This window comes from Dermochelys coriacea, chromosome 2 (genome assembly GCF_009764565.3).
Source record: "Dermochelys coriacea isolate rDerCor1 chromosome 2, rDerCor1.pri.v4, whole genome shotgun sequence".
NCBI classification, from domain to species: domain Eukaryota; kingdom Metazoa; phylum Chordata; order Testudines; family Dermochelyidae; genus Dermochelys; species Dermochelys coriacea.
This window is the reverse complement of record NC_050069.1, coordinates 120,279,899-120,305,051: the sequence shown is the minus strand read 5'-3', so window position 1 is coordinate 120,305,051 and position 25,153 is coordinate 120,279,899. Positions and strand designations below refer to the sequence as shown.

Below are 25,153 nucleotides of genomic sequence, written 5' to 3'. Positions count from 1 at the left end.
ACATTGTCCCCACAGAGCAAATGAGCATGCTCCAGTCCAGGGTTGCAGGGACTTAGCAAGACTTTCCTTCCAGTTGTTGTTCACAGCTGTTGCAAGCTGCTGTGGCACCAGGCCCTGAACCGAGGGATTCTCTCCTGTGCCCTCAGTGCTGTTGGCAGCCTGGCAGCGTGTAGGAGAAGGAGGAAGTTGCCTGATTTCAATGCAGAGGAGTGAGGACTGGGTGCATGAGGGGGAGGAGATGGTGGGCAGGGACACAGAGGTAGAAGCATGGGGGAGAGAGGGTTTAAGATTCTAGGAGAGTGGAGAGTTAGAAGCAGGAGCTAGGAGAGGGGTGGCAGTAGCATGGTTGGGGGGCAGAAGATGTGGGAGAAGAAAGGAGGGAGAGAGGGGCAGGAGCTAGGGATAGAGGAGGATGGGGGAACATGGAACAGGGAAAATGAAGTAGCTAGAGGATGGATAGCAGCAGGAAAGGAGACAAAGAGGAGCTGTGGAAGTGGAGATAGGAACAGAAGGTGACAGGAAGACAAGGACAGAAGGGTCTATAACAACTACAGAACACTCCTCTCCAGATCCTGGCATTGAACCCATTATTTCTGAGTCTCCATTTCCCATTGCTGTCTAGCTAATAGCTGTGGAAAACCACTGGCAAAGTGTCTCATCCCCTTCTAGTTGTTGGTCTGCATAGTAGATACTCTATCAGTTACTCCATTAGCTCAAGTGGTAGAGGACTGTGCTCTGGGTCTAAGGATTCCAATCCTGCCAATGACCCGTGTGGAGTGAGGCAATATGATCCCACAGGATGAAATTTTTGTGGGTTTTTTTTTCAATGTGTTTTAAAAACTTAGGAAATTACATACAATAAACTGTGCAAAAAGAATATTATTATGGTTGCAAAGTCAAGCCCTGAAAAGTTAGGAAATACCAGAATTAAGGTTGCCTGTGCAACCTGAATTTGGTCCCCTTGTGCATATATATTATGATTCAGTCTTTAATTACATGTTCATATACTAATTTTTCCACAAGTCATCTGCCTCATTCAGTGCACAGGATGGACCTACTCTGGGGATGAATCAAGGTTGTGTTATGGAGGACACTGTTGTCTGTAGGACCTCTGCTTCATTTGTTGCAGAAGTTGGAATGTGTGCAGTGAATGAGACAGGGGCTTGCAGTAAGAGAAAGGATGGCCTCATAGATCAGGCAATTAAATGGTGCCTTAGGGAACTGGATTCTACCCATGCCTCTACTGCAGTGTTCCTGTGTGATGCTGGGCATGTCACTTAAAACAAAATGTTCACAGGTGGCTAGTGTGTATTCCTTATTTTCTAGTTACCCAACTTGAGATACTTAGGGCTCATTTGCAGAAGTTCTGAGTGCTCAGCTCCAACTGAGGTCAATAGAGGCTCTACTGTAAACACATGAAGTACTAGAGACTGCCAAGTTCTTTAAAAATCAGGTCCTAGGCTTCTTAAATTGGGCACACAAAATTAGTTGACACTTCTTACTTGAGTCTTTGTGTCTCAGTTCCCCTTGTGGTAACGTGGTATTATTCCCATATTATCTTACAGGCATGCTGTGAAGACACATTCATTAATGTTTGTAAAGAAATCAGGACTCCTCTCTATTGGTATAGTCAGGAAAGTTAATCCAAAGTAACTTTCAAAGTGTATTAGTTAAACCGCATTAACTGTCTGCGTAGATGCTCTTATTCAGAATTAAAGTTGCGTTGGTTCTGTTTAGCTTAATTCAATGTGAATTAAGCAAACCAAATTATGGTTATTTTAATTTTGAATAAGAGCATCCACAAGGGATTTAGTGAGATGTGGAGAAAGTTAGGGTATGTGTTGTGTTTTATACTATTTTGGGTATATGGGAGGTAAAATATGTGGGTGGAAGTGAGAGAGTGGTTTGAAACCTAAGGACTCTCTGAGGGCTCATGGGGTTGCTAGGAGCCATCTGGAATGTTTGTTCAACAGTCAGTGGCTGGAGGGGTGAGGATGGACACTGAAGGTGGTTTGGTCTGGGCTGGCTGAGCTTGCTAAGAAAGGTCTCTCGAGACCCCCGAGACTGGTCCATCAGGGATGATCAAGGTCTGGGCTGCTGAGAGGGTGAGACCAGAGTGGGAGAACATCAAACCCTGTGGCTTTTGAAAATGAAGCCTGAACCGGGTAGGAAATAAGACTTTCCAGGGCTTGAAAGGGATAGTGAGCGCTCCCAGTGGATCAGTACCAAAGTTCATTCATATGTTAATTGTAAATAATAAATTAGAAGTTTATTAATTCAGTCCAGAGTAGACCTGTGGTGAATGGGGATTTCTGCAGTGGCTTGGCGATAAGGTCCTTGTAACAAGGGAGCAAAGGGCTGGGGTGTCCCAAGAGAGAAAATTTCCAGTGAGAAGCTTAGTGGTGGCAGCAGATAGCAAAGACCAGGTTGTAGTAAACCTGGGGTAAACCATGTAGTAAACCATGAGGTTTAATTAAGCCATTGTAAATTCACACCTTTAGTTAATTTGAATTAATTTTCTTGAGTGTCCCTACATAGCCAAGCTGTAAGATACTACAAGGAGAGTGCCAAGGAAAAGCCCATGGGGAAATCAGTAATTCTTTATGGAGTGCAAGGCTTGGGTGGTGTGCAGTAAATGAGGCATGAGACCACACACTAAATGATGGGGATAAAAAGAAACAATATATAGTTACCCTGCAGTGAGCAAGGCTCCTGTGGAAAAAATACTGTGTGGTCATGTTCTTGATGACTGTATCATACTACTTATACACAAGGGGCTAAATTTAAGTTGCACAGGCAACCTTATTCTGGCATTTCCTAACTTTTGAGTGCTTGACTCTGCACCCTTAATGTTCTTTACATCGAAAAAAATGACTTTCAATGTGATTTAGATTGTACAGTCCTTGGTTGAGGAGCCACATCTTTATCTATAAAGCAAAAAGCATAATGGTGGCACTCCACAAAAATTACCAGAATATATTCTGCACTCTTAAAACAGAATTACCATTCTTTTCTTTTCAGTTTCTTAAACCTACATCCTGATTATGCTCCAGATTAACATATTACTTCGGGGTCAGATTTATGCAGTCCTACCGAAAAATTACCTGACTCACTCATTTGGAGATTCATTTTAAGGGCAATGTTCAGAAGTCTCCTCATCTGATGATGAAAATTTTTGCTATATGAGTAAAAGAACCATTTACAAACCAGCTCTCTGTTTTTACTTCAAAGGTCCCCTGCTCAAGCTGCACCCAGAGCATCTTAAAACACACAGTTCTTGTTACTGTGTTGGAAAGATATTGGCAGCATTATGAAAAACATTTTCTCCTTCACTTTTAACTTTAAATATCTCCTGACCATTGAGAGAAGGTGTGAGGTGAGAGAATGAGAAAGGTTTAGGAGGAGACAGAGCACAAGAGGAATATGAAGAAGAGGTGGAGAGGGAGGATGAAGAGAAAGATGAAGAGAAGTTAGAGGGGGAGTCAGACTAAGATTCAGAAAAATGAGTAAATTGAAGGGGATCAGGTTGAGGAAGGATAAAAGCAAAAGAATGAGGGGCAAAGGGATAGGAAGTGGGGGGAGGGGATCAGAGTAATAATTTTATAAAAGGAGGTGGAGAATGAGGAGGTGGAGGGGGATCACAATAAGGATGGGTGGGAGAAGCTGGAAGATGAGTAGATGGAGAGGATCCTGGGGGGGTTGGATAGGAGGAAGAGGTGAAGGGGGATGGGTACAAGGAGGAGGAGAATGATGGTGGGGATGAATAGGAGAAGGAGCATGTGGAGGTGAAGGGAGATTATGTGGGGATGGGGACAAGGAGCCGGAGAAGGATGCTGAGGATGGGTAGGAGGATGAGGAGGATGGGGATATGGAGGGGGATCATGGATAATAGCATAGAGAGTACCCTTATAAAGTCTGCAGATGATACCAAGCTGGGAGGGGTTGCCAGTGCTTTGGAGGACAGGATTAGAAATCAAAATTATCTTGACAAACTGGAGAAATGGTCTGAATTAAATAGAATGAAATTCAATGAGGACAAATGTAAAGTCCTACACTTAGGAAGGAATAATCAACTGCACAAATACAAAATGAAATGTCTGCCTAGGGAGGACTATTAAAGAAAAGGATCAGGAGGTTATAGTGGATCACGAACTAAATATCAGTCAACAGTGTAACACTGTAACAAAATAGTGAACATCATTCTGGGATGTATTAGTAGGAGTGTTGTAAGCAAGACATGAGAAGTAATTCTTCCACTCTACTTAGCACTGATAAGGCCTCAACTGGAGTACTGTGTCCAGTTCTGGCCACCACACTTTAGAAAAGATGAGGACAAATTGGAGAAAGTCCAGAGGCAAGCATGAAAAATGATTAAAGGTCTAGAAAACATGATGTGGAAGGAAATATTTCAAAAACGGGGATAGTTTAGTCTGGAGAACTCTGAGAGGGGACATAACAGTCTTCAAGTAGATAACAGGTTGTTATAAAAAGGAAGGTGAAAAATTGTTTTTATTCATTGAGGACAGGACAAGAGTAATGGACTTAAATTGCAGCAAGGGAGATTTAGATTAGACATTAGGAAAAACTTCCTAATTGTAAGGGCAGTTAAGCACTGGAACTTCATCATTGGCAGATTTAAGAACATTAGACAAACACCTGTCAGACTCTACATAATACTTCGTATTGCCTCAATGCAGGGGACTGGACTTGATGGCTTGTCTAGGTCCCTTTCAGTCCTACATTTCTATGCTTTTATGTTGCAGATGGGGAGGAGAAGCAGGATAATGAGTAGGTGGAGGGGTTCATGGCAGAGAGTAGGAAGGAGGAACAGTGGGACCATGGTGGTGATGGGTAGGAGGAGGAGGTGGAAAGGGATTGTGGTTGGGATGAGGAGGAGAAGTAGGAAAATGATGAGTGGATAATGGGGTTCGTGGTAGGGATGAGTAGGAAAAGCAGAAGGATGGTGAGTAGATGAATGGGGAGTCTGGTGAGGATGGGGAGGAGGATAAGTAGGTGGATGGGGATTATGGTGGAGATGGGTAGAAGATAGGGCTGTCAAGCGATTAAAAACATTAATCGAGATTAATCACACTGTTAAACAACAATAGAATACCATTTTAAATATTTTTGGATGTTTACTACATTTTCAAATATATTAATTTCAATTACAAATAAGAATACAAAGTGCACAGTCCTCACTTTATATTTATTTTTGATTACAAATATTTGCACTGTAAAAAAAAACACAAAAATTGTATTTTTCAATTCACCTCATACAAGTACTGTAGTGCAATCTCTTTATCATGAAAGTTGAACTTACAAATGTAGAATTCTGTACAAAAAAAACTGCATTCAAAAATAAAAGAATGTAAAACTTTAGAGCCTACAAGTCCACTCAGTCCTACTTCTTGATCAGCCAATATTTCAGACAAACAAGGTTGGTTACAATTTGCTGTAGATAATGCTACCTGCTTCTTGTCTAGAATGTCACCAGAAAGTGAGAACAGGGGTTTGCATGGCACTGTTGTAGCTGGCGTTGCAAGATATTTACATGCTAGATGTGCTAAAGATTCATATGTCCCTTCATGCTTCAAACACCATTCCAGAGGACATGCTGATGATGGATTCTGCTTGATAACGATCCAAAGCACTTCAGACTGAAGCATGTTCATTTTCATCAGCGGAATCAGATGCCACCAGCAGAAAGTTGATTTTCTTTTTTTGGTGGTTTGGGTTCTGTAGTTTCCGCATCAGCGTGTTGATCTTTTAAGGCTCCACACCTCATTCCTCTCAAATTTTGGACAGCACTTCAGATTCTTAAACCTTGGGTCAAGTGCTGAAGCTATTTTCAGAAATCTCACATCGGTACCTTCTTTGCGTTTTGTCAAATCTACTGTGAAAGTGTTCTTAAAACGAACATGTGCTGGGTCATCATCCGAGTCTGCTATAACATGAAATATACGCAGAATGTGGGTAAAACAGAGCAGGATACATACAAGTCTCCCCCCAAGGAGTACAGTCAGAAATTTAATTGACACATTATTTTTTTTACGAGCATCATCAGCATGAAAACATTTGTCTCAGATAGTGGCCAAAGCATGAAGGGACATACAGCTGTTTAGCATATCGGGCATCTAAAAACCTTGCAACGCTAGCTACAAAAGTGCCATGTGAATGCCTGTTCTCACTTTCAGGTGTAAATAAGAAGCAGGCAGCATTGTTGCCTGTCAATATAAACAAACTTGTTTGTCTTAGCGATTGGCAGAATAAGAAGTAGGACTGAGTGGACTTGTAGGCGCTAAAGTTTTATACTGTTTTGTTTTTGGGTGAAGTTATGTAAACAAAAAAAATCTACATTTGTAAGGTACACTTTCACGATAATGAGATTGCACTTCAGTACTTGTATGAGGTGAATTGAAAAATACTATTTTTTTGTTTTTTACAGTGCGAGAATAATGAGGAGTAGGTGGATGGGGAGCACTGTGGGGATGAGTAGGAGGATGATGAGTAAGTGGATAGGGATCATGGTGGGAATTGGGAGGAGAAGCAGAAGGATGACAAGTAGGTGGATGGGGATCACGGTGAGGATGGGTAGGAGGAACAGGAGGATGATGAGTAGGTGGACAGTGATCATGATATGGATGGGAGGGAGGGAGGACCAGAAGGATGATGAGTATGTGGATGGAATCATGGTGAGAATGGGTAGGAGGAGCAGGAGGATGAAGAGCTGGTGGATGGAGATCCTGGTGGACATGGGGAGGAGGAGGAGGAGCAGGAGTAGTAGGTAGATGAAGATAATGGTTGGGGATGGGTAGGAGGAGCAGTAGGAAGAGGAGTAGGTGGCTGGGGATCCTGGTGGGGATGGGTAGGAGAAACCGGAGCAAAAAGAGTTGGTGGATGGGGATCATGGTAGGGATGAGTAGGAGTTGCAGGAGGATGAGGAGTAGGTGGATGGGACTCACGGTGGGGATGGGTAGGAGGAACAGGAGGATGATGAGCAGGTGGACAGGCATCATAGTCTGGATGGGAGGGAGGACCAGAAGGATGATGAGTATGTGGATGGGATCATGGTGAGAATGGGTAGGAGGAGCAGAGGAATGATGAATAGGTGGATGGGTATCATGGTGGGGATGAGTAGGATGTGGAATGGGTGGCTGAGGATCACGGTGGGCATAGGTAGGAAGAGGAGGCAGATGGGGATCATTGTTGGGGATGGGTAGGAGGAACAGGAGGATGATGAGAAGGTGGATGGGGATCTTGGTGGGGATGGGTAGGAGAAACAGAAGGAAGTGGAGTATGTGAGTGGGGATCCTAGTGGGGATGGGTAGAAAGAGGAAAAGGAGGAGGAGGAGGTAAATGGGGATCATGGTTGGGGATGGGAAGGAGGAGCAGTAGAAAGAGGAGTAGGTGGATGGAGATTATGGTGGGGATGGGTAGAAGGAGCAGAAGGATGATTAGTAAGTGGCTGGGGATCCCTGGTGGGGATGGGTGGGAGGAACAGGAGGTTGATGAGTAGGTGGATGGGGATCCTCGTGGGGATCGGTAGGAGAAACAGGAGCATGAAGCGTTGGTGGATGGCGACCATGGTGGGGATGGGAGGGAGGAGCAGATGAATGATGAGTAGGTGGATGGGTATCATAGTGGGGATTGGCAGGAGGAGTAGGAGGATGATGAGTAGATAGATGGGGATCACCATCAGGATGGGTTGGAGGAGCAGGAGGAAGATGATGAGAAGGGGAAATGGGTATCATGGTGCGGATGGGTAGGAGTTGCAGGAGGATGATGAGTAGGTGGATGGGGATCATGGTGGGGTTGGGTAGGAGGACCAGGAGGAGGACGAGTGGCTGGATGCGGAGCTTGGTGGGGATGCGTAGGAGGAGCAGGAGGGCGAGGAGTAGGTGGGTGGGGAGGAGGAGGAGGTGGACAGGGAGCTCGTGGCATGGATGGGGATCATGGTAGGGATGAGCAGGAGTTGGAGGAGGATGAGGAGGAGGATGGGGATGGGAAGGAGGAGCAGAGGGATGACGAGTAGGTGGATGGGGATCACGGGGGGGGGGGGACAGGAGGAGGTGAGCGTTTAGCAGGCCCCGTCTGCTGCGAACACTGGGACTCGCCCCATGGCTTTGCCTCTCCTCCCAGGCTGCCTGAGCGCGGCGGCCCCTTGCCCGGGCGGCCCGTCCCTTCCTCCCCAGCGGGGCACGCGCTCTTTCCAGGGCTGGGGCCAGGCAGGCGCCTCAACGTGCGCAGCCCGCCCGCCCATGGCCGCTGTGCCCGCCTGTGCCGCGCCCGGCCAGGGAGCTCGCGCGGGCTCGCCCGCCGCCGCCTCGCGGTGCCCTCCGCCGCGCAGACAATGGGAGATCAAAGAGGGGGAGGCGGAGGCGGAGGAGGAGGAGGGTGCGAGAGGCGGCTGAAGTCGAGCCGGAGCGGGTTGCGTGTGGCGCTCTCTCTGCGCTCGATTAGTGATCCTGGGGAGCGAGCCGGGGACGGAGGGGTGGGGGTACGGGGAGCCGCCGTGTGGGTGAGGGTGAGGGTGAGGGTGTGTGCGCGCGCGAGCGAGCGAGCGAGCGAGTTGCGCAGCTGCTCTGCGCGCAGCCCCCCCCCCGCCGCCGCCGCCGCCGCCGCAGCAGCGCTGGCATTTTGTGCGGGGAGCGGCGGCCAGTTGCACCGGGGAGCGAGAGGCAGCAGCGCGCAGGAGGAGGGAGGCCACACAGACACCAACTGAAACAAAGTATCTCCAAACCAGCCCCCAACTCCACCTTGTGAGACTCCCCAGCATGGCTTCCGAGGAACTCTACGAGGTAATGACCCAGAGCACCAGCCCTGCCCCCACCCCCTCCCTGCCCCCCCCCCCTTCCTTCGGGGCTGTTTGAAACATTGCGGGCTTGTCACCTCACTTGCTCTTGCTGCTGCCCCTTCTCTGCAGGGCCCGGCGGGTGCGGGGCTCCCAAGCCGCCGTGCCTGGTGCCCCCCCCCCCCGCTTCCTCCCCAGTTTTGCTGGAGGAGGACGGAAATATGACTGAAAGGAGGAGACGGCAGAGTGTTGCCATTGGCCTGTGCTCCCCCAACAACACTTTGACTCCAGCGGGGGGTGTTGCTGGATGGTGGGGAGTAGCGCTGACAGCAGCGCCCTGTTTAGAGTGCAACACAAAAGTGTGCCGCTTGGTAGTGTGCAAAAATGTGTGCAACGCCGAGTTATGGCATGTGTTGGGGGCGGAGGGGGTTTCCGTATGTGTGTGTATCAAAGTGCCACCCTGTGCCTTGGCCATGCAGCAAGCTCAGGTGATGCAAAATATTAAAATTTAATCTGCTCATCCTCACACGCTTTAACAAGAAGGTTAAAGGTTGTAAGAGAAGCCATGAGAGCCAAAGTTAAGGCTCTGACACACCATCAATCACCAGGTTGTTGAGAAGTGCTTGAAGGGAGCAGTCATGGCATGAGTTGGGGTCTTGCGGTAAGGAGGGGATGAGATTGAGATAGCCTTAACTTTGAATTTCCTGTCTTTTGATGCCTCAATTTCACATCCTTAACCTTAATTGAAAAGCATTATGGTTTCTCTTGGATTTAACTTCCTTGTTTTTATTTTACAAGAAGCCATCCTTGGGAGTGTAGAACAGTCATTATTTTGGATCCATTCTGATTTCTTTGATAAATATGTATTCGCCTGAGATGACAATGGTTTTGTCTCTTGGGAAAATACATTTTAAGGCAGGTTTAAAAAAAAAAGACTATTTATAAGCAGTGGTTGGAATTTTGTGTCATTAAAATCAGTTGTAGAAGAGTGCACAGAGACTTTTTTTTCCCCTCCTACTGGTGCATGTATAAAAATCGCCCATTAATGGAATTACATATATGCAATGATGGAAGAATAGAGACACAAACCAATGAAAAGTATCTTGTGTACACTTAAATTTACAAGTGAGCGTTAGTGGTGCTGAATTGGTAGACCAGAAAACCAAAGGCCTCTATTCCCAAGTCAGATAAATCATAGCTAATAGCTTTTACAAGTTTTTCCACCTTATTAATGTGGCTCAGCTGAGACTTGAAGGGGTCATTTCTAGAAGTAAGAAGATAAATTTAGGGATCGATTTGGGAAATCCTCTATGTGCAAAACTTACATTGATTTTGGTGGATGTTCTGCTGGTAAAAAGAGTTGAGGAATTGGGCCCTTAGACTCTATTCTCATTACAGTATTTGTCCTCTTTGGAGGATAAGCATTTCTAATCTGGTATCCTGTCTGATACCAATATCTGATGCGTGAGACTGTCATATAGAATACCAGTTTTGTAGGTGTCAAAATCAACCAATTTCCCCCGCTCCCTCTGTCCTGTTCTACTAGGAATTGCATTCAGTCTGCAAATTCATACCAAGTGGGCCACTGAGCTCCACTATGATAGTAATGCACTTTGGTCACTTGACAATGTGTTTGAAATGATGACTTAAGTGAACAACTCTATATTTCATTGCCAGTCCTCTGAGCAATCTAGCTATTCCACCTGTTACTTAAAAGCCTGCTTTTTTCAAAACACTAAAAGTGTTTGGACCATATCATCATGGATTACTTTTTGTTATTCTTAATCTAAAAATAAAATTAATTCTTTAATTATCCAAGTGAAGAGTATGCATAAGGCAAATAAATTTTTATTTTAAAGCTTGTATGACTTATAAATGGACAAACCGTCACTGATTTTTGTAATTTAAAACTAAAATTGCTGTCCCACCTTGCCAAGTTTCTTCTGGAGGAGGAATTTGCATGGCTGTGCCACCAGTGCCTGATGCTGAACCATTAGAAGACATGAGATGTTGAATGTTTCTATAGGTAACTGGAACTCATTAAACTACAACTGTACAGACAGGGTACTTCTAACTCTGCTTCTAGTTTTTGTTTTTTGTTCTTTTGTGAGTTGTCTTTTAGTTAAGGTGCTATATGATTCTTTGCATTCAGTAATATGAAGTCCAAAGTCATGCTCTATCAAGTGTGATTACGGCTCTGTTTTTTCCAGTCTAATCATGTATTTTGATCAAGAGATATAATCAAATATCTGAAAATGTTAACAGTCTAACAATGACAGTTAAACATGCTGGCGTCAAAAGACCCCAGTCCTTCTAAAATAGAAACCTAGATTGAGAATTTTGTTGCAAGTAAGATTAAAAATTCAGAATCGCTGGCCATTCAATCACTGTATTGGAGGATTTTTTTTTTTTAAACTCTTGTTATTAAGGGTATTTTCTCTGGAGACAGGAAGCCTGGTTATAGGTCAAGATTTGTAATTCAAACGCAGACAACTTGAAAGACCCCAAAACTTTGGAAGAATACTTCCAAAAAAAAAAAAAGCTGTGGATCCTATCTATTATTAGTTCATGAGCTTTTATAGGGGCCTTTTTAATGGTAACTAATTGCTCAAGAAAGAATGAAAGATCAGAAGAAAATCTGGAGCATTCATTGTGGAGAGACATCAGAGATCAGTTGTTTTGGGGTTTTTTTGCTTCATTTTTTCTCTTCTCTTCTGGACAATAAACTAAAGATGTGATCTTGACCATATATCCCTGATTGTGACAAGTGAGTGTTTTTCCTTCTAAATGCCTTACCTAATTTTTCAAGTGATGTTACAGTTGGTAATGGACCTGAGGTAGTTGGTGGACAAGACAAGTGACAGAAAGGTCCCTCTCACTTTTTCCCAAATTTGTCCACATGAAAGGGTTTGACTTGCTCTTTTTTATGGCCTCTCCCCTACCCCATACCCCCCAAGGCACTCACCTTTTAGAAACTCCTGTGCATACTTAATGGCTATTTAAGCAAAGATTAGGACTAGTTTCTCCTACAGTTTGGTTTATTTCACTCTCTTTTCTTGTGTGTTTATGAAAGACCGTGACCAACTTTCATTGCTTTACTGACACCTCCCTATTGCAAGATGATAATCAATAGTTTTTGTTGGATCAGCAGGGGAACTGGTGATCCCAAATCATCCAGACGGCTCAACTGCAAAGCAAGTTGCAAGTACTTTGTAGTGGTTTGCCTAACCTCTTCTGGCAGAGCTCTGTAGTGGTGATTTAGGATTAAAATAATACTAAATAGTTGGTGGTGTGAGAGATTTGTGTTGGAATCATGAAGGTTATCCCGTTTAAATGTTTCTGGGTACAATTGCATATTAACAGCTAGCTTAACAATAACAAAAAGTCTGGCATTTAGTAGGCAGTCTTGCTTCCCCCCCACGCCCAAAAAAAAACAAAACAAAAAAAACCCAAAAAACTTGTTGCAATGGGTTTGGAAAACAGTCGTTTCTAAATTTTAATGCAGTGGATTTTGTTCAGTGGAAGTGATGTGAATTATTTTGTGGCTTTTGGAGAATGTAGTGTGATTAGATACAAAGTGTTTCCATTCTGCCTATAAACATTTCTGTTGATGTTACAGCTCTTGACTTGTCCCATCAGATGAATTTCCCTTAATGAGTAAACATGGTCCAGGTCTGATTTTGCTTTTGTTAAGCCAATGATTTTTATCAGGAAGCAACGGAAACCAAATCTACCTAAATTTAGCCAATGGGTAACATTACTGCTTTTCATTTTGTAGTTCACTTTGTCATTGCTCATAAACCTGATTGTCATATGACTTAACATCTATCAAGTCTTTTTCCATTAAAAATATTAAAGCTTTACATATTTAAATATTTAATATATTTAATATATTAATATATATTTAATATATATAAAATATTTAAATAATATTTAAAGCTTCAGCCATTGCAGTCCACTTTTTAGGCTGACTTTCATATGCTTATAGTAAGGAAAGATACTCAGTAGCCTTTAAAAATTATATTTTCATCCTTAATATATTTCTTGAACATATGTAAGACTTCACTTCAAAAGACAGTATGTAATCTCAAAAAAAATGTAAAAATCTGCACAGGCTTAGTGAAATCACAAGTTTGGGCTCATTACATGAGTAACTGGATGAAATTCTATGGCCTGTGTTGTATAAGAGGTCAGACTATATCACTTCTTATCCTTCTAGCCTTAAAATCTCTGAAAAATCACAAACTGTGCATACAATTTTGGTCCTACACATAAAATATACTTGGGCTATAGAGGAGTACTGCTCATATGCTTATTTCTGAAATAGTACTTTTTAAAAATTTTCTCATTGATGGGAAATATCTACTTCAACACATGGGTCTTTCCATATATTGTGGTGCATTGGTATCTAAACCATAGTCCAAGTTGATCTGTTTTATCAAGAAATTTAAAACTCTTATTTTATTAAAAAATGCCATGGAAATGGCAAAAACCAAAACACACAATATAAACTTTGAGTACTACTGACATATTTTTCTTGGTGGTTTGATGAAAAATGAATTGATACTGAGAATGAGTTACAATCCCCTATTTGGGTGACTTCCCCCCCCCCCCCAATGGAGTGTGTGTCTCTTTTTTCTCTAGCAAGCAGTATAAAATACTCTGGCACCTGTCCTTTGGCCACATTGTTGCTCCACATGTGCTGATTCCTAGAATATCAGTTAGGTTTTGTTTGTTTGTAAAGTGGTTTACAACCTTCAATCCATAATGGCAAATTGATGCACCAAGGCAGACCAGTTAAATGTTATTTGACAACAAATGTGCTGTGGTGGAATTGCTGTTTCTCACTTCGAAGAGGGACAGAGACTTGCTTTTCCATTCTCCAACTAATCAGATACCCATGTAGCCTAAAGCAGTGGTTCCTAAACTTGTTCCGCCGCTTGTGCAGGGAAAGCCCCTGGCGGGCCGGGCCGGTTTATTTACCTGCTGCATCCGCAGGTTCGGCCAATCGCGGCTCCCAGTGGCCGCGGTTCGCTGCTCCAGGCCAATGGGAGCTGCTGGAAGCAGCGGCCAGTATGTCCCTCGGCCCGTGCCACTTCCAGCAGCTTCCATTGGCCTGGAGCAGAGAACTGCAGCCACTGGGAGCCACAATCGGCCGAACTTGTGGGTGCGGCAGGTAAACAAAAAACAGCCTGTCCCGCCAGGGGCTTTCCCTGCACAACAAGTTTGGGAACCACTGGCCTAAAGGAACAATTCCCAAGCTTGCAAAGAAGACACAGGGTGTTCAAATCTCACCTCTAAGTGCTGTTTAAATTCTCATGTGGTTAACTACCTTACTGAGGACAGTCAACCTAGAAAATAGTTAGGGAAGAGCCATTGCTCCCTCCCATTTTTTAAAGTAAGTTAACAAAGAACTTACACAATGTGGGTTCTGTGCATACAGTAACATCTCTAACATAACAAACCTGCATCTGCTTATCTACTGCACCACACACTGGCTAAAACAGTTTGGGTTATCCAATCTCTAACCACTGTAATTCACACTCCTCTTCTCTGAGAATAAAGGATGGAATCTAGGATTCCTGTTCCCCAATATTCTACTGCTGGCTACTAAATAGTTTTGCAACCCACTGTGAAAGTGTGCCATGCTCTCAAGTAGCTAGCTTAGAAAGGCACTAGCAATTACTTCTGTGGCTCAAAGAGTAAGGGCCTAAGCTAGGATTCTGAAGGTCAAGGGATTCAAATCCTGCTCTTACTCTGGGAGGATGGTATAATTGCATGTGAATCACAAAATGGAAAAACCATTTTAAAACTATGTTAATCTGTACATTATGTGAATAGCCAAAGTACACATTTCATATTATTAATTTGTCACACATTTTCCTTTGGTAACCCCCTAGTATGTGTTATGTGCCCCTCTTTGTGCCCAGTCCACAGGGCATGTGAGCCTGTGACTGCCCATGCTCTTTAGCTCAAGTTGTAAGGACTCGGTGTTTTTTGTTCTGGAGGTCATTGGTTCAGTGTTGGTCAAGATGGTGGGCATGATGCTTGCGGATTACATAGACTGTTCACAGAAGTTCATTCCAGCTGATAGGTTATTTTATCATGGAGAGTTGCTCTGATTATACTTACTTGCATTAACTCTTCAATGAGAATAAAATATTAGACACACACAATTTACTAAAGCACATCACATCCTCTCAGGGTCTTCAGGAGGGTTGACATAGTCAGGAGTAGCGTCAGCAGCTCAGTTTCTTTCTCTGATTCCGAGACACATGCAGCACGGCTTCTCCCTGACTCTTGGGAGCTATTGGCTGAGATACACCAAAGGTGTACCTAAAACCAAACAACCCCTAGGAAATTAGGGGTGGAACCCCTCCCCCCCCAATGTTTAGTGATAGTTAAGGTTCTGGGTGGACATGCCTCATCTTCACTAAACTTATTTCCATGCTTTTAAAGTGAAGGGGAAAGACTTGTGTGTTTCTTTCCACCCCTCCAATTTCCTGCAGCACTGTTGATGATGCACTCCAAGGCTTCGTAAGACTTTCACTTCCATCTTAAATAGATATCCAGAAGCACAACATACCCAAACCTCAGCAAATTTGCATTCAAACAAAACCTTAAGATTTACCTCAACAGAGTAAAGACAAAATAACTTTCTGAATGTGTGGCGCTCAGATGTGCTGATCTGTTGATATAAAAGCTTATGAGGTCACTCTTAAGGTTTTTGTGTTAGCATGCAAATTTGATGAGATGCAGGTGGGTGGGGTTTATGTGTTGCTTTTAGGTATCTTGTCAAGATGGAAGTGAAAGCATTATGGAGTGTTGGTATGGTGCCTACCACACTGCCAATAATATGAGCATGGAAAGAAATGCACAAATCTTTCCCCTTAACTTCTTATTTTCTGTGCTTTTAAAGATTTTGGGTGAATAGATGTGTCTTGCCGCAACCTTAACTGTCACTTTTTCTCTTCTTTCTCTTTCTTTGATTCCTGTCCATCAACTCAGCAATAACGGTGGGTCTGAATGAGGTTATTCTCTGTAAATCCTCCTTCGTCAATGCTATGAGGTCAATATCATCTGTGAATCTGAGGTTATTAACTGCCCTCCCTCCTAGGCTGACTCTTCTTGTTTCATCTCTCAGTGCTACAGACACTACTGCTTCCAGTACCAAGTTGAACAAATCTGGCGATAATATACATCCTTGTCTCACTCTTTACTGTCATTCTGAACTAATCCTTCAGCTTCTTGTTTACTCTTGCCACGCTTCTGGTCTTGCTGTAGATGTTTTCTATTGACTTGATCAGTTTCAGCTCTGGGATGCCATAATATTTTAAGATTTGCCATTACCCTTTCTGCAAAATGCTATCAAAAGACTGTTTGAAGTCTTATAGAATTGTTGCAACAGATTTGGTTGTGTTCTGTATATTTCTCCAATATCTGTCTTCTCAAAAATAGCCTATTTGTTGTACTTCATTCTGGTCTGAATCCTACCTGTTCCTCTGTAAGCACTGCTTCCACATATCTCTTCACCAGGAAGTTGCAGAGGGGAATGAATGCTTTTTCCTGGAATACTCAATCTGATGATTCCTCTGTGGTTCTTGCTCTCACTCATATCTCCTTTTTTATAGGTCAGTTCTATTATCACTCCCTCCTCCCCCTGTTCACTCGACACTTGCTGTTGCATGTAAATCTTGTTGAATAGCTTGTGCATTGCGTTTACTGTGTAAAATGTCACTAAACTTTTTTTTTTTTGTTAATTAATACTAAAGATGTCAGTGTTTCCCTTTGGTATATAGTCTTACATTTTGTACACACTTTATCTTGACATAGAATATTGTTAGTCATTTACGTATCTTTCATGATCAAATGTAGTTTCAGTGGCCATAACACTTAATTTTGTGTGTAATTTTTTTTCTTGATGGACTTTTCTTAATATTTACAGAACAATTTGGTATTCTTTAAAACTAAGCTCTTTGATCTGTTGTCAATATTAATAGAAAAACAAAACTAGCATAAGACTTTGTAATGCAGGTTGGTCCAATACACTATGAAGTCGAGAGTAATTACCCTTTTGGTAAATATCCTGAATAGACTTGCATGTGCCTCGTTAGTGGTGATCTACTATAGATCTTTTGCTTTCGATGTTTGTAAAGATGGATTAATACATATAATTATGGATATTAATGAAAATCATTCTTTTATCCTAAGGTAGGTTTCTGTTTTTAATGATTTTTGTAGCCATTTTGTTAGTATAAAATGTGAAAGAAAACCATTTGCATATTCACTCAATACCTGTTTAACTGTCTACTTGTTCTCTTGAATAATGAAACAAAGTAATTATTGTAACTATCAATTTGTTTGTGATGTTTCAGTGACACTTTGTACGTTTTAAAACCTGTTGTATAAAATATAATGATAAAATGGGTTAATGACTGTCAGGGTTCTCCTTGCCTCAAGGCCATGTTGCTTTGAATTTGAGTGGCCCAGCCACATTTACGTAGTTCACAGCTATGCGGTCCCTTTTAAAAAACAAACAAACAAAACTCAAAATAAGAAACATCTTAACTTCCAGATTTGCCTGCTTTTGAGACACACAGAGACCATATAAGTTTTTCTTGAGACTATTCTGAAATATTATATGGGGAAAACACTAACTTTAACCACATGACTTCTTTTATGCTTCTGGTGTCCAGAGTTGTGTATTTTGTTTTGTTTGTTTGTTTTGTTTTGCAGACAAGGTAAATTCTTTTTACTATTTTGGTAATCAACAGTTATACAAGGGGTTTTTTCTGGAATAAGACTAGCTTGTGTAAATCTCTTATTTTATGGCATATTTCAGATTTGGCTTTTGTAGAGAGTGTCATGATTTAAAGTTCAGTTACATCAAATATCTTATAAAAGGTGTTTTATCTCAGCAAGAATTTGTCCATAAAAATATTATATAGGTATGCATTTCAGTGACATTAAGCCTAAATTATAAAATGTTTAAAAAAAAAAAATAAAGACTGAAGTTGTAATGTGCTGACAGTAGTGAGACAAGGTTCTGTTCAAGATTCTGTGGTTTAGATGCGTGTTTTGTTTGTTTTTAAAAGTGTGGTTCCCCTATGAAAAATAGTTAGATAAGTTAATATAATGATTAAAACCTTCATAATAGATATGTTGTCTATTGAAGTAATAGCTGCTTGCTTTAGTGGCAGGAATAACTTTTCCTCCAGTTAGCCTTACAGAGTCAAAACAGCTGCAAGAGAGTGAAAGGGATTCTATTCTGGCCTGCTGCTCGTTAGAATTGTTAACTACATCCAACTGCAGAAGCTGATTCTGCCTGCAGTTAGATTTGCACAATTGTATTCAATACTAACACTTGTCCACCTCTAGACTAGACCACATGCAGGTTTGTGTGTCTGTTACTGCCTCTGAGCTAATAGATCTGGGACAAAATTCTGGATGTAATGAAGTCATTGGGATTTTTGTCATTGACTTCAGTGGAACCAGGATTTCATCCTTGCTCGTTTAGCTGAAGCAGTAGAGGTTCATGCTTTTTAGATGAAGATGTTCTAGGTTCATTCCCTGCCAGTGATCTACTCAGGGGCAGAGCTTCACAATCCCAGTGAAGACTTGTAAAATTTGCAACTGAGACGAGATTAGTATATGTGATCCGTATAGCAAAATAAGATCTAGCTATCTTGTATGAGCAGACTTTTGGTGTAGAACATACAAATGTCTATCAGAAAATGAAAGAGAAAGGTCATGGGGTTACAGTAAAACAAATTGTAGTAATGAATTCCAGAATCTATTACTGGGTATTTGAAACAGTTAACCACTGTAGTAGATAACCATAAACTTCAGTTGATTTTATTATTTATATTTCAGTATATTAGTCGTCCTTACCCTACAATGGTAAATGAAAAATTTACCTTGTTTGTTAAGTTTGGGTTTTAAAAAGAAAAAAGTCACTTTTTTTTTTTTTTTTTTTTTTTTTTGCCATACAGATGCCAGGACTTGGAACACGTTGGCAGACCAGTACAAATGTTTTCAGGCCAGTGTGTTTTTTCAAGTGCTTGTCTTGGATCACTGATCAGGAAAGAATTTGATCTCTGATTGGAAACATGTTTTAAAAACAAAACAAACTAGATGCTGTGAAATTTTCATCCTCATGGTTCATTGTATGCTTTTCTTGTGTAGTATGGGAAATACTTGGATAAAATTTTTAGAAGCCCACAGCTAGTTTAACATCTTCTGGTTTTCTGGAGGCATGGTTTCAGCATAAATATGTTGAAAAGTTTTATTTTTATCCAAATTACAGATGATCAATATGAACAAGGGAATTGCATTCCAAGGTACAAATTGCAAATAATTATCTTTTTTGTTCTGGAGGATCAGTATAAAAATTTATTTTATTCATGTAAAAAGAAACGTCTCTTGGCAAAATTCGTGTCAGAAAGATAGCCTTTTCCTTCATATTGCAGGATTTTGTTTTTATTTTGTTTTATTTTGTTATCTGTCATGTTGGGCTCATTTTATCTCTCAAGGTGTGCTCTTATTTGGCGTCAATTTCTTAACAAAATATTTGATTCTAAGAGATAAGGTATAAATTCAAGAGTTGAAGGACTTTTCTTTGGGACATGGTGTTGTAAGGCTGTTGATAGAAAGAATGTTGAAGCATGGAAGTCAGTGCATCAAGAAGCTGTTTGCTTTGGCAGTTTATGTCCATGACTGCAGAAAAATAGTGATACTAAAGACCTACTATTTCATATGTTTTCAAAACCATACACCTAAAACCTGTTTGTTGTTAAGTATAGTATAGTAAAACCTTGCTAATTTGCATATAGTGAATCCACCCCTTCCTGGCTTCTTGTCCCAGTTTCCTTGCCCAGCCAGTTCTCCCCCTTCCGCTCCCTGTCCCCCCAGTTCAGGTCTGACTCTTGTCTTCTCTGCAGTTGATTCAGGCAGCTACCTCCTCCATGTTACCTGGTCATCAGCAAGAGGAGGTCATTGAGAGCACAAGAGAGAAAGGCTCCCTGATCTCATTTCTTGGGCTTGGACTTGCCCTGATGTAATCAGGAAACTGTAATTATAGGTTTCAGAGTAGCAGCCGTGTTAGTCTGTATTGGCAAAAAGAAAAGGAGTACTTGTGGCACCTTAGAGACTAACAAATTTATTTGAGCATAAGCTTTCGTGAGCTACAGCTCACTTCATCGGATGCATTTGGTGGAAAAAACAGAGGAGAGATTTATATACACACACACACACACAGAGAACATGAAACAATGGGTTTATCATACACACTTTAAGGAGAGTGATCACTTAAGATAAGCCATCACCAGCAGCAGGGGGGGGGGAAAGGAGGAAAACCTTTCCTGGTGACAAGCAAGGTAGGCTAATTCCAGCAGTTAACAAGAATATCAGAGGAACAGTGGGGGGTGGGGTGGGAGGGAGAAATACCATGGGGAAATAGTTTTACTTTGTGTAATGACTCATCCATTCCCAGTCTCTATTCAAGCCTAAGTTAATTGTATCCAGTTTGCAAATTAATTCCAATTCAGCAGTCTCTCGTTGGAGTCTGTTTTTGAAGCTTTTTTGTTGAAGTATAGCCACTCTTAGGTCTGTGATCGAGTGACCAGAGAGATTGAAGTGTTCTCCAACTGGTTTTTGAATGTTATAATTCTTGACGTCTGATTTGTGTCCATTCATTCTTTTGCGTAGAGACTGTCCAGTTTGGCCAATGTACATGGCAGAGGGGCATTGCTGGCACATGATGGCATATATCACATTGGTAGATGCGCAGGTGAAGGAGCCTCTGATAGTGTGGCTGATGTGATTAGGCCCTATGATGGTATCCCCTGAATAGATATGTGGACAGAGTTGGCAACGGGCTTTGTTGCAAGGATAGGTTCCTGGGTTAGTGGTTCTGTTGTGTGGTGTGTGGTTGCTGGTGAGTATTTGCTTCAGCTTGGGGGGCTGTCTGTAAGCAAGGACTGGCCTGTCTCCCAAGATCTGTGAGAGTGATGGGTCGTCCTTCAGGATAGGTTGTAGATCCTTGATGATGCGTTGGAGAGGTTTTAGTTGGGGGCTGAAGGTGATGGCTAGTGGCGTTCTGTTGTTTTCTTTGTTGGGCCTGTCCTGTAGTAGGTGACTTCCAGAAGAGTACCCAGAACCCAAAATTAATTGTATCCAGTTTGCAAATTAATTCTAATTCAGCCGTCTCTCGTTGGACTCTGTTCTTTGACACCTACAAGATTTCTATCAAGCGTTCTTACAACTACAATACCCACCTGCTGAAGTGAAGAAACAGATTGACAGAGCCAGAAGAGTACCCAGAAGTCACCTACTACAGGACAGGCCCAACAAAGAAAACAACAGAACGCCACTAGCCATCACCTTCAGCCCCCAACTAAAACCTCTCCAACGCATCATCAAGGATCTACAACCTAACCTGAAGGACGACCCATCACTCTCACAGATCTTGGGAGACAGGCCAGTCCTTGCTTACAGACAGCCCCCCAATCTGAAGCAAATACTCACCAGCAACCACACACCACACAACAGAACCACTAACCCAGGAACCTATCCTTGCAAGAAAGCCCGTTGCCAACTCTGTCCACATATCTATTCAGGGGATACCATCATAGGGCCTAATCACATCAGCCACACTATCAGAGGCTCGTTCACCTGCGCATCTACCAATGTGATATATGCCATCATGTGCCAGCAATGCCCCTCTGCCATGTACATTGGCCAAACTGGACAGTCTCTACGCAAAAGAATGAATGGACACAAATCAGACGTCAAGAATTATAACATTCAAAAACCAGTTGGAGAACACTTCAATCTCTCTGGTCACTCGATCACAGACCTAAGAGTGGCTATACTTCAACAAAAAAGCTTCAAAAACAGACTCCAACGAGAGACTGCTGAATTGGAATTAATTTGCAAACTGGATACAATTAACTTAGGCTTGAATAGAGACTGGGAATGGATGAGTCATTACACAAAGTAAAACTATTTCCCCATGGTATTTCTCCCTCCCACCCCACCCCCCACTGTTCCTCTGATATTCTTGTTAACTGCTGGAATTAGCCTACCTTGCTTGTCACCATGAAAGGTTTTCCTCCTTCCCCCCCCCCCCTGCTGCTGGTGATGGCTTATCTTAAGTGATCACTCTCCTTACAGTGTGTATGATAAACCCATTGTTTCATGTTCTCTGTGTGTGTGTATATAAATCTCTCCTCTGTTTTTTCCACCAAATGCATCCGATGAAGTGAGCTGTAGCTCACGAACGCTTATGCTCTAATAAATTTGTTAGTCTCTAAGGTGCCACAAGTACTCCTTTTCTTTTTGTAATTATAGGGAAAGTCCTGCTAGGCCTTCTACAGCCTTTGGTTGGTGCCTGCTTGGTGTGGTTGGAATCTTTGGGAAGTGAAGCTACAATGCTCTATCAAGTCTCAATGGAGAAAATGCAAATTGCAGTTTTTCAGAAAATAACTTGGCCAAATTTGGGTGGAATTTCAAGTTGATGGCAAAAGGTACATCCTTGCTTCACAGGCCATCCCACTGCCAAATTTCAAGTTCCTGTTCCAATGCTTGGGGTTACTAGAGTTTTTCAAAGAAAACCTCACCAGAACAAAACCATATATTTTTCCTCAGACTCATTTTTGGAAGTAGCTGAGCTGCTTTGTCTGAATTCCTCCCCCCTCTCCCCGCATCAGTCCGATGTAGATGCCCAGCCTGGAGTGTCTCAGTTCGAAAAGTTAAAGTTATCAGCAACTGAAAACAGGGTCTAATAATGGAAAGTATAGGGCAACCTTAATAATAGGCAGTGCTACCAGTCACATTTATAATAATAATATGATATATGTGTACAGAGGCAGATTGAGTGGGTCACATGCAAGGAGATTATGCCACAAGCACAAGCCACAACAGAAATGCTTCCTTTCCCTCTGCCTTGAGGAAATTAGGTATTTGCCATGAAGGCAAATGCCCATGCTTTCTATTTCATTCATCTGGTACAGGATTATCCACTGCTGACATGGTCCTGGAGACTCTGGGTGATATTAGTGGATGAATGTAGTTGAGTAATGCTGGTGGTGCTGAACCTTACTGAAAAATTAATGGATCCTGGATGCATTCATCGTAATTTCACCAAAATGTTTCCCTGTCTTGGCAAGAGATAAAAAAATCTTTCTTTGTAGTTGAATGTTGATTAAACTTCAACAGTTTTGGGAAACTAAGAAAACTTTAAGAAAAGTTAATATTTATCCCTCAACTAGTTCTAACTCCCAACAAAATCTGAGAGGACATTGAATCCCATGTTGATGGTGCCATCACAAGTAGCAGTGCACGTTCAAGAGGAGGTACACATTCCGGTGAAGTGGATTTGTATTTTCCCCCTTAAGTCTGATTTTTTTTTTTTTTTTCACTATAACTTCAGTCTTTCATGTGACAATGGGGAAATTTTCAGCAACTACATGGGACTCATGTGGCCTCTGACCCTTTTAGAGCTAAGATGTATAAATGTTAACATTTCTCTGAATTTTATGTGAAGTTATTGAGATACACATAATTAATATTCACTCACCACAAATATTTTAGAAAATAAAGTTTAAAGTATGGTAATCATGTAGTTTATTAAAAGTTCTGGATTTTTTCCCTCTTGGAGAGCATTACCAGAAATACAAATTTTGCAGACCTGTGAAATCCTACTGTATTCCTGTTATGGATTCAGAAACCTCTGCAAACACAAGGTGAAAACTGTTGGATTGCAGAGGTGTAACGGATGGTGCAGTTTGCCTGATAGAGGCTCTGTTACAGTTGGTGGATATGCAAGATGGAAAGTACCAAGCTTGATTTTCCAAGCCCAAGCTGAATTGGCCATGGTGGCAGTTTAAAAACACCTTTTTACTTAAATGCTAGTCATGCTTAGATATGGAAATCACTGATAAATACTGAAGGTGGAATCCCATGTTGCTTTTGTCAGGATTCCTTCCCTTACTCTGAACTCTAGGGGGGTTGTGGGGACCCGCGTGAAAGACCCCCTAAGCTTATTCTTACCAGCTTAGGTTAAAAACTTCCCCAAGGTACTATCTTTGCCTTGTCCTTGAACAGTATGCTGCCACCACCAAGCGTTTTAAACAAACAGGGGAAGAGACCACTTGGAGACATCTTCCACCCCAAAAATATCCCCCCAAGACCTACACACGCCCTTTCCTGGGGAGGCTTGAGAATAATATCCTAACCAATTGGTTACAAAATCATCAAAGATCCAAACCCCTGGATCTTGGAACAATGGAAAAATCAGTCAGGTTCTTAAAAGAAGGATTTTATTTAAAAAAAACGGTAAAAATCATCTCTGTAAAATCAGGATGGGAAATACTTTACAGGGTATTCAGATTCAAAACACAGAGGATCCCCCTCTGGGCAAAACCTTAGTTACAGAAAACAGGAATAAACCTCCCTCTTAACACAGGGAAAATTCACATAAAACAAAAGATAAACTAATCCGCCTTGCCTGGCTTACCTATAGTGGTTGCAATATTGGAGACTTGGATTAGGATGGGTTGGAGAAGATGGATTTCTGTCTGGCTGCTTTTAGTCCCAAGAGACAACAACCCCGTAAACAAAGAGCACAAAACAAAAGCCTTCCTTCCCCCAAGATTTGAAAATATCTTGTCCCCTTATTGGTCCTTTGGGTCAGGTGCCAGCCAGGTTAGCTGAGCTTCTTAACCCTTTACGGGTAACAGGATGTTGCCTCTGGCCAGGAGGGATTTTATAGCACTGTGTACAGAAAGGTGGTTACCCTTCCCTTTATATTTATGACAGCTTTTTTTTTACTCACTTTTCAGGATAGATCCATGTTCTAAAAACAATTACATTTCCCCTCCAATTCATTTCCAGTATCATTTTGGTAGTTTGAGCTTCGGGTTATCATTGTTTTATATCATTTGAAAACTGGGATTACAACTATTAAATTTTAGCTCTAATCATTCTCAGAATATAGTGGCAAGTAAAATCAAGTTTGAATTGAAGAATGGAGTTGGAAAGGCAAAAGTGTATTCAGAATCTGATTTGAAGTTCTGATTTTTCATGAAGCCCCAGAGTAAAAAATATGTTAAATCCAGCTTTCCAGTGATATACAACTTTCCAGTGTTGTGCAGAATTAATTTCTTTATCTGTGGTCTTGAAATGGTCACTGCTCTCACACCAGGCAAAAATATAATCCAGGCTCAAGGTTTCATGAATGGAAAGAATCAAGGTTTCAAGGGATGTAGAGAAGAAATTCCTTAATTGCCTGTGTACCATTGATTGTATTCATTACTCAGGATTCTAAGAATTTCAAGTGCTCATTTATTAAAAGTAAATTTG

The 25,153-nt window shown here is 41.8% G+C and overlaps 1 protein-coding gene across 4 annotated transcripts in view; it reads left to right on the top strand.

Moving 5' to 3' along the window:
* The first annotated feature begins 7,337 nt into the window (after positions 1-7,337).
* CDYL (chromodomain Y like) overlaps positions 7,338-25,153 on the top strand; it is a 202,813-nt gene continuing 184,997 nt past the window's right edge. The window contains exons 1-2 of one of the 4 annotated variants that reach the window (XM_043508381.1): positions 7,338-7,352; positions 8,699-8,798. In XM_043508381.1, the coding sequence (XP_043364316.1) occupies positions 8,775-8,798 (24 nt within the window). In that variant the 5' untranslated portion in view covers positions 7,338-7,352; positions 8,699-8,774. Of the gene's footprint in view, positions 7,353-8,384; positions 8,395-8,438; positions 8,799-25,153 lie in introns of those variants that run through there. The other 3 variants (XM_043508380.1, XM_043508379.1, XM_038391798.2) reach the window with 3 other exon arrangements.